The sequence below is a fragment of the Strigops habroptila genome, chromosome 10, assembly GCF_004027225.2.
Source record: "Strigops habroptila isolate Jane chromosome 10, bStrHab1.2.pri, whole genome shotgun sequence".
Classification (NCBI taxonomy): domain Eukaryota; kingdom Metazoa; phylum Chordata; class Aves; order Psittaciformes; family Psittacidae; genus Strigops; species Strigops habroptila.
In genome coordinates, this window is record NC_046359.1 from 4,036,187 (window position 1) to 4,052,682 (window position 16,496).

The following is a 16,496-nucleotide window of genomic DNA, read 5'->3' on the forward strand; positions in this document are numbered from 1 at the left end:
TGAAATGTGCAGGTCTCCCCTTGCACTAATGTTCTGAATTGTAACCCGCAAATTTGATGTTTACGTTATTGTTAACAGACTACCTGCAAGCCCCATTCCCAGTCCCTCTGCACCGCTATGGGGTAGAGGAGCTGGGAGTAAAGGAGTGAAGTTTAGCCTTGGAAAAAAGGGGTAGCTGCGGGGAAGGTGGTTTGAATTTTGTCTTTGTTTCTTACCATCAATCCAGAATCACTGTGCTGAATTTGACTCAATATATATAGGCTTCAAAATTAACAGTGACTTCACTTCAAATTGGCTCTCAATTTCTTGGCTACTTTAGCAAAATTTGGGGTTTTTTTCCTTTCATTTTTTGAGGAAAGTATGATAGTTATTTTTACCAATCTAGAAAAATTATTAATGGAAAAAGTAATAAGAGGAAATAAGAAAAAACCTAAAACCTATAATTAAAGTATCTGTAACTCTAACACTGTCACTGGTATCAACACCATGGAGAAATGTTCCAGCATGGGTGAGTTTGAATGTTTTTGAAAAAGTACTGGTGAGTACCCACATGAAACCTCAAAACCAGGAGAAATGAATCTTTTCTAAGCAAAAAGCGATGAGGTTTAACTATAGAAATTTGAAAAGTGGGTTTACTGGTGGCAAAGGTAAAGAAACTGTACTAAGGTAGAGTTTTCATTCTTAATGCTATGTTGAGTAGAGTGAAGGAGGATTAAAAATAGAGTGGTTTCTGACACTGTGGAGGGCAGTGATTTGAAGGGAATGGAAATGAAGAACTGATTTGTCTTAGGTAGAACCAAGAACACCTGAGAACACCTGAGAAACCAAGAGTTTGGGAGTATAAAGCAGGATGTGATAGTTTGTCAGGGTTTGCTATGAATGAAAGATTTTTCACTGGTAATCTTTAAAATCTTAGTGTATGCTTTTCTTCTAAAAAGTCATGCTCTAATTGAAACAGAAACTAATTCAATAACTAAATTCATCAAATAGATTGAAAAAATAATTTTTGGCTTCTTAACTGTAAAGTCAAGAATGGGTTTGAAAATATGGATACAAATAAAAAAGAGTGAACAAAACAGGTAAATGAAATAAGAGTATCTGAAATTTCTTCACTGAAAGGGTTGTCAGTCATGGAACAGGCTGCTCAGGGAAGTGGTGGAGTCCCCATCCCTAGAGGTATCTAAAAGATGTGTGGATGTGGTATTTAGGGACATGGTATAGTAGTAGACTTGGCAGTGTTAGGTTAATGGTTGGACTTGAGAATCTTAAAGGTCTTTTCCAACCTAAACAATTCTATGTTTCTATGAAATGAACTTCGTTAAAGGAAGTAGGAGGGAGGTATGAATTTTTTATTCTCTCTAGGTCTTACAATAGAATGAATGCCACTTTTTCAAAATTATGTTTCCTAATTCAAAGATACGTTCTTTCAAAAGCAGAACAGAGGTAAAGGACTTGGCATCAGTTAATTATGGGACACCTCAAAGAAAGATTGAGGTAAAACAGCCCTAAGCACAGGCTGTGCCCTCACCCACAGGGCAATATCCTATACGGGATGAACCCAGAGCAAAAAGCTGCAAGTATGATAACTATCAAGTATAATGCAGCTTCATTTTAGTTCAGCAGTTAGTACTAGGCTGCATCTGTCCGTCTGCTGTCTGTCACCCTCACCCCAGCTGAATCCATTCAATGATTCTAACTCAGGAATCTGGTGCGACTCAGCAAGTGGAAATCATCTCTTTTCTCTGCCACCCTCTTGGAGAAATTGGGTCACAATCTATCAAACAAATGTGATATTTCTTCTGGCCACCCAGTTTAATTTCTGTCCATCTGTGCAGTTCTACTAATGATAAATGAGATATGCATGTGTAACAGGACAAGGAGTTTTCTAATAGCATGTTATTTATACATATTTCCCTAAGATTGTAGAACTGGGCCTCCTTCCTCTCAGTCTCATCCTTCAAAGACATAAAAATAATTTGAGTATGCTTCTGAGTGTCTTTTGTGACATCTTTTAAAAGTCTAAGTTTAAAATACAGAATACAGTTACACCAAATATTTCAAAAAGGAGACATTACATCCATTCAGAACAGCAATTACTCAAATATTTTTCATTTCATTACCTATGCCGATTTTTTAGGTAGGTTGTTAGATGAGCAAAGAAGATGAAAGACATGCCTCTCTAAATCAACAAAGGCATATGCCTTTTATTGCCTCTGTCATCTTAGGTGAAAGTTTTGGGAAACAGCAGTTTCAAAGCTCTGGACAACAGACTGTAAATTTTGTTTATTTCAATCAAATACCACCTTTGTTGCCAGGTATAGGGATAACTTCAGTATTTGTACTCACTAAAGTATTGTTATAAACTCAGCAAAGAGTGAAAAACAAATACATACTGAAAGAAATTATGATTCTTTTTGTATTTGTATTAAAAGTATGCACACATCAACAAACAAAGGCAGAGGATGGATATCAATTAAATAAAAATAAAACTAAGAATTGGTGAACATTTTTAATTTCATAAAGCTGAATTAAACCTGGGCAGTAAACTTTACCTTAAGGCTTTTGAAATTGCAAAACGGTGTGTTTTAATGCAAAGAAAGGAGAACAAAGGATTATATCAAGATTCACAGCTCACACGCAACACTGTCAGCAATGGTAGTTTTAACTTAGAATGTAACCTGGTCTTCATACAAGACCCTCATCAATTTTCATCAATGAACTAAGTAATTCTGTATCTTTCTGTCTTTTTCAAATGGGAAAGCTGAGGCTCCCAGTATCTTAGTCACAGGCACAGAAAAAGTTAAACCTAATGTCCATCTAGACTGCATGATGAGGAAAATCTGACTGGCAGTTTTCTGCTCCAACAGTCTCTGTATTTTCACTAGTATTGCATGTAACCTCTGATGTTAAACAATGAATGCTAAATTTTTTTCTGTGACGAAACTAATCATGTACAACTTAGGGCCGAGTCCTTCAGACTTCAGTCATAAAAATGGTTATTAACAGCAAGGAACATGAAAACCTATGTGGTTAAGGATTTAGGATTTATATTGGGGTGGAGAAGTAGGCCAGCTATTACAGAATAACTCCGAAATTTTGCATTCTTCTTCCTGTTACCACATGTATTTACCCGCAGAAACAAAGTCAGCAGGTATACTGATTCATTCCTGTTTGTGCATGTGGGTAGGTTTTCACACTTTTTTTCATCAGTTTTTGAAATATTTGAAAATCAATGTAGCAAAGGTAGTTTCTGACATTTGCATTGGCATTCATTATAATGCAGATACTGTTGTTTGTATAGTATATAGTATACTTCTCTAATTTATTCATTAGAGAAGTACAGGGTGTGAGGAAAAGGCTTCTGTAGTAAAGTTGCAATGAGAAATGAATGCAGGAAAAAGTGTTGTAACAAAAGAGTGAAGCTTAGCAATTATACATTGGTTCCATATCTGAGAGATTTTACAGAACTTATTTTACTGTGTCAGAGGAGGAATGTCTAGAGATTGCAAGTTCATTATAAATCATTTTTTGAGACTTGTGAGTCAAACACTTTTCATACGTAGTGATGTTCAGTTCTTCAGAGTATTTTCTGAATACTACAGCAAATTAGATAAGTCTGTAAGAACAAGATGTTTAAACAAAGTATTTCCTCATCACTTCCCGTTTGTGATCAATTCTAAATACAGTTATTTAAATGAATATTTAATATGGGAAAAATCTTGTTCATTAACCTTTAAGAGTCATTCCCAATTAGTTCCTATTCCTCCCACAGAGCACATGAATTTACTTGTGCTGAATGTGCCTCTCTCTTTGTGACATGAATGTTTCTAAATGTCATTGTCACTATAAACCACACTACTGTGACTGCATATACTGCAGTAAATGAGTGTTTAATAAAATCTGTGCAATGCAGTATGTAACATATCATTAGTATTATTTTCATAGAATCATAGAATGGTTTAGGTCAGAAGGGACTTTAAAGATCTGGTTCCAGCCCTCCAGCCCCCAGCAGGGACACCTTCCACTAGATCAGTTTTCTCAAAGCCTCATCCAACCTGCCTACTTTTCTGTTTTGCCTTCTTGAAGAAACTTATGAAAAAAAACCCAGAATGAAATACTAAGACATCTGAAATCTTAATGTAGACCTCACAAGTTGTAGATTTAATGTCCAATATTTCATTGATATTCTGAGTTCCCTCAAAGAATTTTTTTCAAGAAGTTTATAAATAACAGCTTTTCTTAGTATTATAGGGTTTTAAGAGGTTACTTCATATGCTCTTTAAATGTTGTTTTATTCTGGTTTAAAATTTACTTCATTAAATTCTCCACACAGGCTTTCCAACAAAAATAGAATGTATTAGGATAATTGCAGTTGATTGCATTGCTAGAGTTATACATTTACATGCAAAAAGCCAAAATTGGGAGTACATTCAGCATTTTCAAGATTATAGATTTTTAAATTAGTTTTCTTTCACTGCTTTTACTGATTTACAGATAGTATTTTGGCAGTGCATTAAGGCAGCCAAGTGAATAGGTGTTAAGTCCTGTTGAGTCTCTAGAATAAAAAGTATTCAATAGATTTTAACTGAATACAGCTTTAAACCCCTCCTTTCTTCTCTAGAGGCTAAGTAAGCACCATACAGCTTCACTTTCTCCTTTCATTTAAATTGACATTATATATGCAGCCAAGGAGTAGGTATTTATCCATTCCAAACAGAGAATGTTGTGTTAATCTCAGTAGAGGGTCTGCCTCGAAAAACAGTCAAATAGCTTGAGCCATCCCGTGCGATGGTGCATATACAATAAATAAGAGTGTATGAACTTTTCAGTATCAGCTAGTGTATATATCTTCCTGAAGTGTATCATCATGGAGAATAAGATTTATATCTATGGAATCCTTACGTAAAAGAAGAATCTATTTTTCTGTACATGCCACTAAAAATATGACTCATGCCATACTTCTGAGGGAGGTTGGAGTCATAATAATAATAGGGTAAATTCTATGCTATGTGCCCAGAGTAGTAAAAAAAGAAAAAAAAGTAATTTATGAAACACAGTGAGGGTCTTACTTCCTTGTAATTACGTGTTAACATCTTCAGGGTAGTGAAACATTATATTATAAAGCATATTATAGACAACATTTTGGAAGTTTGCATAATTAACTGATTTTCCATATTAGAGGAGTTTCATACAGGAGATCTTGTGACAGAGCTGTTATACCTGCCTTCTGTTCCTGTTTTATTGGTGTACATGGTGTGTGCTGCTAAACACTGGCAATGTTTATAAATATGCAACCTTCTAGCAACAAAATGTACATTTCAGCCTGCTGATTTGTGGACAATTGTTGTGATTCTCACACTTCAGAGCAGCAGGTCTTATTAAATTTGGTATAAGTCTTTTCACAGTTTCTTTGCTGTTTTGTAGTTTACTTAATACTTTCTCATACTTCCCCTAGGTTTCCCCAAACCAATATTTGATTTATGTCGAAAGGAAAGTACTGCAGATGTTAATTTAGTTGAATGATGTTTTCAGGGATACTTTCACAGCCTTACAATAGTACCATGCCTCAGGTAAAAATCTAGTTTAGGTAAAAATCTAGTTTAGGGTAAAAATCTAGTTTTGTAACTTGTCACTGAGACATGACCAGTGAAGGGTGGTTCAGAGGAAGTACTAGACATGGGTTATTAGAGGTTTTATCTATAGTGTGAAGCTATACATTATGGAAACCAGAGGTGCTTCCCAGACTTGATTGGTGTATGAATTCCAGATGATTTTTGGCCAACATGAGTTGGCATGAGACAAATTCTGGCCTGTAGCCTGATTTGAGAATAAGGATACCAAACTGCTCAAGCTGGAAGGGAGCTGTCTTGTGCTCAAAGCACATCATCTCTGACAGGCACGTTATGGGCACCAGAGTTACGGAGCACTGTAAATCTTACCCTTTGATCTAAATGTATCCTAAATTTCCCTCTATAAAAACCTGTCTCTCTTCATTACTGTAGAGTAAATTTCAAGAGACAAACCTCACTACTGGGGCATTTAATACTGGTGAGATTTTTTAGGTCTGCTCCTCCTGGTGGATTACGATGCCTGCTGCTGTCATCCTCTTTATTACTGAATTGTTTTAGCACAAAATTCTTCAGTATTGTATTATGTGGTAATACTGATAAAACCAAAGCTGCTCTGAACTTCAAACAGGAAATGATAACATAGAAGGTGAGGAAAATTAATTGCATTTATGTCAACTGCTTGTGATGCAAGACTGGGACAAATTAATCTCCAGTGACCTGTTTGCTCCATTGATTTCTTTGGTGTTATATGAAGGATTAATATGATCCATTATCTATTGCATAGCTAGGAAATAAAAAAGGACTATGATTAAATATACTCTCATAATGAGTTGTAATGCTGCTTTATTTTATATACAAGAGAAAATAGACTCTTTTATTATTGTGGCTATTAGAGCACATCAAATCTCAGTCGAAGTCTACTTTCAGCAGAGGAGTTATTTTTTCAGTTTATGCCAAAATAATGTCTCATTGAAATGTTAGTTCATCCAAACTGAACAATGAAGCCAGAATGTTTTGATTTTGGGAACTAGAGAACTTTGCATTCTCCTGATTTGTTAAAGCATTTTTACCTTTTCAAGAGCAGTGTTTCTTTTGTTAGGTTCATCTTTTATAATTTATGTTTCTACAGAACTGAAACAATAGATCAAGTTGTTCTACAACCATCTTTTATTTCAGAAGTACTCTGAAAGTAAATTATTAAATCTAAAGTAATTTCAATGATTTTGTAGTCTGATTGTCATTTTAGGGAATTAGCAGGTATGAATGTTAGTATTTTGTTAATTAGCAGGTATATGAATGCTAACAATCTCATGCGAGCTAGAGGATGTTTATTTCATTTATTTCAGGTGGAACAAGTTTAAACTTTTTGTTTCTAACAGATACTTTGTGATCATTAAAGTACTGACCAGCCAAGAGCCACAAACTGGCTATATATTGTAAAAGATATAATTTAATGATGTGACCTTGTTACTCAAAATTCCTAAAACATCATCTGTTAACATATTTTTCGGTATTATCATTGCTGTGTTTGTGAATGTAAAGACATATGCTAAGCAATTTGTCTTAGTAGAAGCTGACACAGTGCTAACAGTACTGGAAGCCTGCAAGGCCTGGAGGAGAGGAGAGAAAATACAGCAACTTTCTGTAACAACTGTCAGCTGTGAGAAAGTAGCAGCATTGCTCAACCAGCTACGCCGCTTTATGGATCTTCCGTTGTACAGCCCCTTGTACTGCTCAGACTGAGAGAGTGAAATTTCTGTGACACTAGGCAAAATATGCTGATAGATTGAAAAGTGAAATGCACACCTATAAGTTGTGCGTATTTTATTGACTCATAGGCAGTTGTTGGGGTGTTTCTTTTGTGAGTTTTAAGGAGCTGGGGTTTTCCCATTGTATCATTAGTGGCAGAAAACATCTAGTGTTACAGTTCTGTGCCAGAAATGTTAAATAGTTAAACAATATGGTGGCAAAGCAGCAGTTGAATGACATGTTGATATTAAACATTATAGAACATAAAGAAGGGGAACAGCCACTCTTTGTGCTTCTTTTCAAAGGAAAGGAAGGGAAGCAGGATGTAATGCTGGTGGGCTTTTATAACATCTGAAGTCTTCTTCCTTTCAGCGTAATCCTCCCATGCTGGTGAATGATCTGTTTGAAGATATCAAAGATGGGGTAATGCTAATTGCCCTTTTGGAGGTTCTTTCAGGGCAGAAGCTGGTAAGAATTTCCTTCTGCATATACAAGATAGTTACATAACTTCTTTAGGATATAATTTTCTAACATGTTTCTAGATTCGAATACCATAAAGAAACCCTTGCTGCTACATAGCAAAGTAAGTTTATTCACAGAGCGGGCTATCTGGTTACAAAATAAACAAACAAACAGGATTATTACAGACTGACATTCTTGATACTTGGCGTTTTCTGTTTGTCTTCGTAGTTCTTAAAAATTGCTTATTTGTATTAGTCTTTGCACTTCATCTGGGCATTATTCTGTGACACAAACAAGGTCTAAACTGCAAGCTATTTCTATACATCTTGAAGAAATAATGACAGTCTTTTCTCGTTAAATTTATGGCTTTCTCTTAGTGTGGGGGGGGAAAAGTCAGCCACTCAAATTTCATGGGGTTTTATATCCACTTACCTTGATAGCTGCTCTGCTACTGTAAAGAACCTTAAATGATGCCAAATGGCTTTTTCACAGCCAAGTTGTATACAGAAGCCACGGCGTGTACATGGCAAATTAGCTGTCTCTTATGAGCCGGGCTAGTTTTGTGCATGTGATGCTGGACAAAAACAAAAGGCTTTTAGGCCAAGGGCACTCACGTTTTCGAAACCAGCTCACAGATTGGGTGACAGCATCTGAAGGAGAAGAGCAACAGTCTGTCATTCAGCTTGCTCTAGGGTTCAGATGTTACCTATTCCCTCACATGCAGGCAATTTGCAAATGCCACACTTTTGCTTCTTTTTCATATTTCACCTCTGCTTTGATTGGAGGTGACACCAAAAATTAGGTAGGAATTCGGGCTGCAAGAGTGATTTTACTGTAAGATAGGAAAAAAGCTTTACTTCCAAGTGTGTTTCTGCTCTGTTGAAATATACCCGTTTCTGTTTCTGTTCGTCTAAGACAGAAAGTCTCCCTCTTGTGGCAAAACAAGAGTACTAAAACAGGAAAAGAATTTTAATGATGGCATCTGTTACAATGAAATTCGTTGGATTATATCCTACCTATACTAATTAATGAAAGACAAGAGATCTTACAGAACCAGAATAATGTCTTGTTAATTTAAAGGTTATTTATACCAGAATACAATATTCTATAGTAGCTGCAAGAGGAATTTCAGAATCTATAGCAGGCCATTGTTAAATGCATTTGTAGCTTTATGAACAAGAATTTAAATTATAGTAGTTGTATATTTGCATTACAATGTAAGATTCATTGGGGGATTTAATTCCACCATAGAGTATTGGAAGCCTGGAATATGTTCTTGATTTAATTCAAAGAACTCTTGTCTTCTTTTAGCTTACATGTCTGGAGTTCAGCAAAATTGATTGTTCAGTGATGGTTTGTGATAGTTGGTTTTTTTTAGTTGCCAATAAAATATCAGAGAGAATGGATAAAAATCCTCTAGGTAAAATGTATTCACTGCAGACTGATTTTTATGAATACCAACCACCTGGACTTACTTTTTGCAAGCAAAAATATTTTACTGAGAGAATGTTGCCTTCTCTCAAATACACATGTATATATATGTGTCTGTGTATAAAACCAGTAGTAATTCATTTTACATAAGAAAAACAGTTCTCTGATTTGATGATGTTTATGAGCTGAAGCTGACAGCTTGCATCCTGAGGTTGTTAAGACATATATAACTTTTTCATAATAGAAGTATCTAATTTACCTTCCTGTATATCTTAGTCCTTCCTGTTAGTATATGCCAAGATACAATTTTACTGTTCCAAGGAACATTTTTACGTGTAAATCAGACTATGGTATGTACATGGGTACTTAGAATTATTTGGAACTTCATCTTTTTGTGGCAAATTGGTATAAATCTAGTTGGAGTTTACACTGTTCTTTCTCTTTAAGCCTTGTGAGCAGGGACGTCAGCTGAAGAGGATTCATTGGGTTGCCAACATCGGCACAGCACTTAAGTTTCTAGAAGGAAGACGGGTAGGTTTGGTAGCACATAGTCCCGGTCTTTCCTTTTTTATTTTCTTTCTTTAAATGTATCATTTGTATCCACCTAAATGTTCTTATTCTACACAATTTGAGCTATGTTTGCAGTTTTCAGTTTCTACACAGTGCCTAAAAGCTGCTAAAAAATAAAAGTGACAAGATCCAATACTACTATGTAGCAATGTATAGCATAAAACTTTTTTTTATTGTTTTTTTTTAGTTAGCCTTACCTTCAATGATCTCCTGCCTTTTGTTTATTTATTTATTTATTTATTTTTAATGTGCTCTTCAGTTCCTCATGTTGCCTGCTTTCCTGTTGCTGTTCTCAGCAAAGAACAATGCTCTTCAGTTCAGTAGAGTCATTCATTTATAATGAAAAGAATAGATTTATGATCTGGGTTGTACACGTGAAACTCTACTCCCTGAAAGTGTAGACATGAAAATTGAGAACAGTGTAACCCCTTATTAGCTTGGCAGGACTTCAGACTTAATTCCTGGATTGATCCTGCAAAAGTCAGTGCTGTGTGGCCATTTTAGAAATGAAACAAAATATTTTATAAACTTAACAAAAGACAGAAAACCTAAAAGCTCAGTGTGACCTAGGTATGAATATAAAAGAAAATAAATCTACTTCTACCTTTTTTCCTGGCCTTTCTGTCTGTATTTTTCTCCATGATTCTGTGAAAAAAGTATTGTAATTACTTGTATCTGGGTTTTTTTTTTTTAATTAGATTGCAGATATTTTGTTCTAATTTTTACATTTTAGTTGAATTTTTCACAGTGCAGATGTAACACCTAATGAATTTTGTCTCCACAATGCTGTACACCACAAGTTGTTTGGTTTAAGCATTCTTTCCCTCTCTTTAAACCTATGGCATCTTGACCTAATCATACTTCTGTTACACAGGAAACAATCTTGGATGCCTGTAGAACAAAATCTAGAAGAGAACTTTTTTTAAATTGAAAAACGTATAACCAAAGCAAAGACAAATATATTTCCGAAGCAAAATTCAGCTTTCACTCACAATTTCACTATTTTATGTAGCACAGTTAATACAAACCATATCATATGCAGGTTAACCATGGAGGCTTAGATACAAAGAGAGCTGCTTTCTGGTGAGACCTGTATAACCTAAGACAAAGCTGGGGTGAAGAGCAAAAAACCCATGCTTCCCTAGTTTACATGTTACAACATAGTGGGTGACTTGAACTTTGAATGACCCTGCTGAAATCCCAGAAATAATATAGCAGTGCAGCTGGATGACCGACCCTTCTGAAGATCAAGATAGATGGTCAGAAACGGAGCACAGTGTTTTCGCTTCTGATATATGAGTATTTTTACCTGGACTTTTCTTTTTGTTTGTCTTGGGTTTTTGTGGGTTGTTTTTTTTTTTTTTGTTTTATGTAGTTTGTATCAATATGCCAGATTTTCTTCTAGAAAGAGTTAGAAACATGCAGCGTGTCAGGGAGACTGTGTGTGCATTAGCAGGTGGTCTCTAGGTTGAATCCAGCCCGAAGGATGCATCTATCCAGTCTGTCATGCTTTTCCTCCCAGAGGAGGTAGGGATGCTGTTCAGACAACAAATGCCTCTTCAGCAGCTGCATGTAGTCCCTGCTCTGCGCTCAGAGGTGAATGAACAGGGACAGGTGGCTGTGCACAGTGCTTTGGGGAGTGCCAACAGGGTCTCCTTCCTCCATGGCTTCTCCCATAAGTAAAGTTTATTACACATTTAATCGACTTCCTATCTTCACTGTCCAAACAGACTTCGGCAAATACTCTTGTCATACTGCAAAAATGCAACTGGCAATTAACAGATATCATTCTGGACCAAACTGTTTTTCTTTTGTGGTTCTGAAAAGTTTATTTTGTAGTTTTATATCCATTTTAATAGAGTATAAGACATAGGTAACACAATAACTAGAATAGAAAGGCTATGCTTTTGTGAACAGTAGCCTAATCAGAAGCTTTATCTGAGTCCCTGTAAACCTTTTGATCTTTAACACGTATAAGAAAAACATCACTTTCTAGAAAAAAAAAAGCTTCTGTAGGAATTGGTCCAGCTAAGAAAATGAGATTCTTCATATATTTTTCTTCAGGTAGTTAGTAGAAAGTTTTCCTTACTAACTGGTAGAGAAGCAAATAATGTCAATTTTGTCAGAGTTTTGTCAGATTTCTTGGTGATGATTGGAAATATAACCTGTGGGGATTTCTCCTCTGCCTTTTCCCTAGTAGGCTGTGGAGTTTTAATTCTGAAAAGAACTAAACAGCCCAGAAGACCAATATTTTGTTTGCTTTGGGTGTTTTTTAATGGATTTCCAGCTTCTGATTCAGAGAACTGCAGTCTTTTCTATTTCGGTGAGACAAATGATGTCACCTAAAGTCATTCTCCTGCTTTTCTTTAACCTATTCTCCAAGGTTTTTCCATAACTTTTGTCCATGAACAAGCTTGCAGTGCATGAACACTTTAGCATCCCTTCATATTTATATCATGATTGATGGCAGACTCTTAGTTTTGCTGAGGAAATAAGTGTTAGCATATTTACTAATTTTCCAATACTACTTCTTTTATTCCAGTTCCTTGAACATTATCTACCTGTTAGTTTCTTTATGACACAGTCTTTATCCGCTCCTTTACTGCCTTTTATCTTCTGAGCTTTTTTTAGGATGATATTTTATTCAGACTATAGAATAGCACTTTTTTCCTACTCTTTTCATGTTTTAAAAGAACTATAGTCAGGTTTGTCTTGCAAGGAAGCCTTAATCAGTGGTGGTAATATCCTTTACAATAAGAGGCTCTCTACTGGAGAACTTTGGCATTCTTTTTTCCCTTATATTTCTTTTATGCTTTTTACCTCCTTTTTCCTTTTCTTGTTTATTCTCAAACTCACTTCTCTCTTTCTGTTCCAAATCTAATAGAGTTATAGCAAGAAATCCCTGCTTTCCTTATTAATTGTGTTGTAAGATATGCCAAAAATGTGCTTTCTTTGTATTATGAAATTAAATTAATGCATTTACCTAATAAGTAATCACTTAAAACTTATTCTTGTATCATATTTTTCCTTTTGCTTTTCATGCTAGTCCATATACAGAGGATCTCCGGTTTGTACAATGGTTCTATGTCATTTTTATTGTGCTTTCTACTTGAAATGAAATATTTTTTCTACAAATAGCATGTAATGGTCTTAAAAATCTTTCATTACCTATAGCTATATTGTCTAAAAAATGAAATTGCACCATTCAATGATTTTTTATTAATTAAGAAACTTTTTTTGATTACAAAAATGCGTTAAAAATATAAACATTTTTGGAAATGCATTTCATAGCTATCATTCCTTGTGTGTGGTAGTAACACATGTTTTCTTTCCTATATAGATTAAACTTGTCAACATAAACTCAACTGATATTGCTGATGGCAGGCCTTCTATTGTGCTTGGCTTGATGTGGACCATAATTTTATATTTTCAGGTACTACATTTTTTTATACTTCAGTATAGCATGCTCAGATAATGGTTCAGATCATTGTTTCATGTGAACTGGTATAGTTCCAGTCTTTCGCCATAGCTAAGTCACTTTTACAGGTAGCTGTGGAGCTGATCCTGAGTAAAAAAACCACAGTTGATGGTAGGGGTGCTTCACATTGGATAAAATTAGATATTTATCTTTGGAATAGACTGATCTGGGCCAGGGATGGGGTTCCTTCATCACTGGAACGTATTCTTCCACTTTTGCTGAGGAACACAGCAGAGCAACAAAATAAGAGAATAGAATTGTGGATTCTTGTTACAAATACCTTTAGCAACCTCAGCGGCAATTGTGCTGTATGTCTAATTCCAATGCACTCGATGCCAGACTAATTATTTTCAATACATGTAAACACAGATTTCACTGGGGGATGCAGGATAAAATTTAGCTGTGAATTGAGAAGGTGTAAATTGAGAGGGATTTGAATTCATAGAGGAGAGATCATTTGCATTCTGTTAAAGTTAGGTGGAAGGGAAAAATGCTTTTCTAAATCCTGTCCATATGAGTTTACAAAATGAGTCACTGCTCAACAATTGAAAACCCAGCTAATTTTGTTGCTCTTCTTTATGGAGTTCTTTTGCTTTAGTTCTCTTGTCATGTAGCTTTCATGTCTCGGGGATGCTGTTCTGAGCACCAACCAATGTGATACATCAGTGGTTCAGATCTCCTTCTCAAAAGAAAAGTTAGCCAGAATGATATTAATGTTGTATTTTTAATTTGTAGCTCATTGAGATAAATGAGGAAAATGATGGTTCTGAAACTCTACTTCTCTGCATCAGCTTTACTTGGGTCTTTTTTTGAGCTTTTCTTTAGTTGTCACAGGCAGATACATCATTTTAACATGAATGAAAGCAGAAATGCACGAGAGATGTGGTCCTCATTACGGCAGACACATTCTGTGATGTTGCAAAACTTTGTTTTGTAAGTAGACAGCATAGCACAGACAATGTTGCAACGTCCTCTGGATATAACTTTTTCATGTTAAAGAACCAAAGTGTTAATCAGCTTCATGTTCTTAGAAGAATCAAGTTAATGATTTTCGTTTAATGAGAAGCATGATGCAAATAACTGTCATACACCCTCCACAAACACTACTAATGCTCTTCGCCTGCAGTATGCTCACTATTCCTTAGCAAGGTACCTCTAAGCAAGAACACAACTGAATTTGTGCCAAAACAGTACAATGGTAAATGGAGAGCTATCCAGATGAGATCATTGAGGTGACTTCCATTCTTTAATTGAATGAGCCTCCTCTGAAATTAGTGGAGTGTTTTATATTTTGAATTCAAGCTAAGTGTAAGCCATTGTCTCCTATTTTAATGGTAATTTGTTGTAATAGATAACATGACACACGTGCATATTGTTCCACCTGTAGGGTGTCAAGAAAGTCAATAGCTGCTAAATGTCTTGTACTCTCTGAAGTTAAGACCATCATCTGGGCACATACATCAGCATTTTTGAAGCTACTTTAATGTACAGTTAAATAAAACACATGTTAATCATAGCTTCTGCCCAAATTTATTTTGTCAGTTGCATTAGGATTTTATTTATGAAACTGGTAAGAATTAAGAAGATTATCTACAAACAGTCCATTAGTACTTTTTCCCCACAGATTGAAGAGCTTACCAGCAACCTCCCACAGCTGCAGGCATTGTCAGGCAGCGCTTCTTCTGTGGAGAGTGTTGTCAGTTCAGAAACTGCAAGTCCCCCAAGCAAACGGAAGGTGGTAACCAAGGTCCAAGGAAGTGCCAGAAAGGCTTTGTTGAAATGGATACAGTACACAGCAGCAAAGTAAGTAACCTACACATAAACTGAGTTCATATCTCAAGTTCAATCTTCTGATTCTAAACTCTCTCAGTCAGGGATTGTCTTTTTGCTCTGTATTTGTATAGTACCTCCCTGTGATCATATTCTTTTTGGCAACTGAGGCTGCTAAATACTACCACCATACAATAAGAAAGTAATAAATAATGATTTGCATTATTTTATAGACAATCATATTTTATAGTTTTTGAATAATGAATGAGATTATATTTGGCAGAATGAGGAACTGAAAGGGGAATTAGATTTCTGAATGACAGTGTCCTGCTGCCAAAACACTCGATGTAACAGTGAAAATCCTGCACCGGCTTAGCATTCTTCACTGACAGAGTTTGTAGGTGCACAGATTTCTGGCATTTGGTGGTGAAAGACTGGGGACAAAAAATTATTAATATCTTTCTGCAGTTTTGTGATACAAGCAACATATTAGTACAGAAATTACCCTGAATTTCATTCTTTTTAATCTAAGTTATTTTTGAGTTATAGCTTGCTATCTCTTGTTAAGAATCTTCTCCTTTATTTGGTATAATTATCCCATGTTTGTTCTGCTTGCAAAAAGTCATTAAAAAAAAAGAAAAAGTATAACTTAGATCAAAGATACAATTATAGTTTGATAGCTTCCACGATAAGAAAATAAAAATCAAAGATGTAAAATACTAAAATGGATTTGATTGTTCAAATTAAGGAATCACTGCTATTTGAAGAGGTCAGTCATGCAAAATATAGGGAGAAAATGGCTAGTTATGGAATGGTGCGTCAGAGAAAACAAATAGAATTGTAAAGATGCAGACTTTCTCCAGTTCTCCAATAAATAGGTAGACTACAGTAATTTATAGTGCAGTACAATCTAAGTTGTCATTTGGCATTCTTCCTACTGCACTGTTGTCAGTAAGGGACAAGCAACGGAAAGTGGTCAGCTGCAGTTTCCAGACATTTAAACAAACAAAATACAAAGGCGTTCATAAATGAAACCATCAACATTATTGGGAAGAGCAGGTGAAATGAGTTGAAAGAAGCCTAGAGGAAGGATGGTACACTTTACCTAGCCCTGCTTCACATTGTAATTTGCCAGCTCACTGAAATTAGTGAAAGTCTTTCACTGATTACAGTAAACTTTGAATGAGGCCTTCATTCAGAGCTGCTCTTGCTGTAAAACTCCCAATGGCAAGGCTACCTTAGAGTCAAAGTGTGTCCTCAAAGGAACTTTAAATGCTCAGACAAAGTAAAAAAACAATCTTGCAGTCTCTGAACTACCATATCTTTCAGAATTACTTTTAGAAGATGCAGTCAGAGTGTGATTCAGTTCTGATTTCTTTCTCATTGTATATTGGTATTTCTTGATAATTTGTGTTTATTTTTTAGTGGACATGTAAGTTTGGTAAGAATATAAAGGAATTTCTGTT

The 16,496-nt window shown here is 35.5% G+C and overlaps 1 protein-coding gene across 12 annotated transcripts in view; it reads left to right on the forward strand.

The window, feature by feature from the left end:
• SYNE1 (spectrin repeat containing nuclear envelope protein 1) overlaps positions 1–16,496 on the forward strand; it is a 296,964-nt gene that overhangs the window by 51,743 nt on the left and 228,725 nt on the right. For 10 of the 12 annotated variants that reach the window (XM_030498895.1, XM_030498904.1, XM_030498900.1 and 7 more), the window contains exons 4-8: positions 7,692–7,787; positions 9,660–9,743; positions 12,829–12,849; positions 13,123–13,215; positions 14,885–15,063. In XM_030498895.1, the coding sequence (XP_030354755.1) occupies positions 7,692–7,787; positions 9,660–9,743; positions 12,829–12,849; positions 13,123–13,215; positions 14,885–15,063 (473 nt within the window). The remainder of the gene's footprint in view (positions 1–7,691; positions 7,788–9,659; positions 9,744–12,828; positions 12,850–13,122; positions 13,216–14,884; positions 15,064–16,496) is intronic. The other 2 variants (XM_030498898.1, XM_030498909.1) reach the window with 1 other exon arrangement.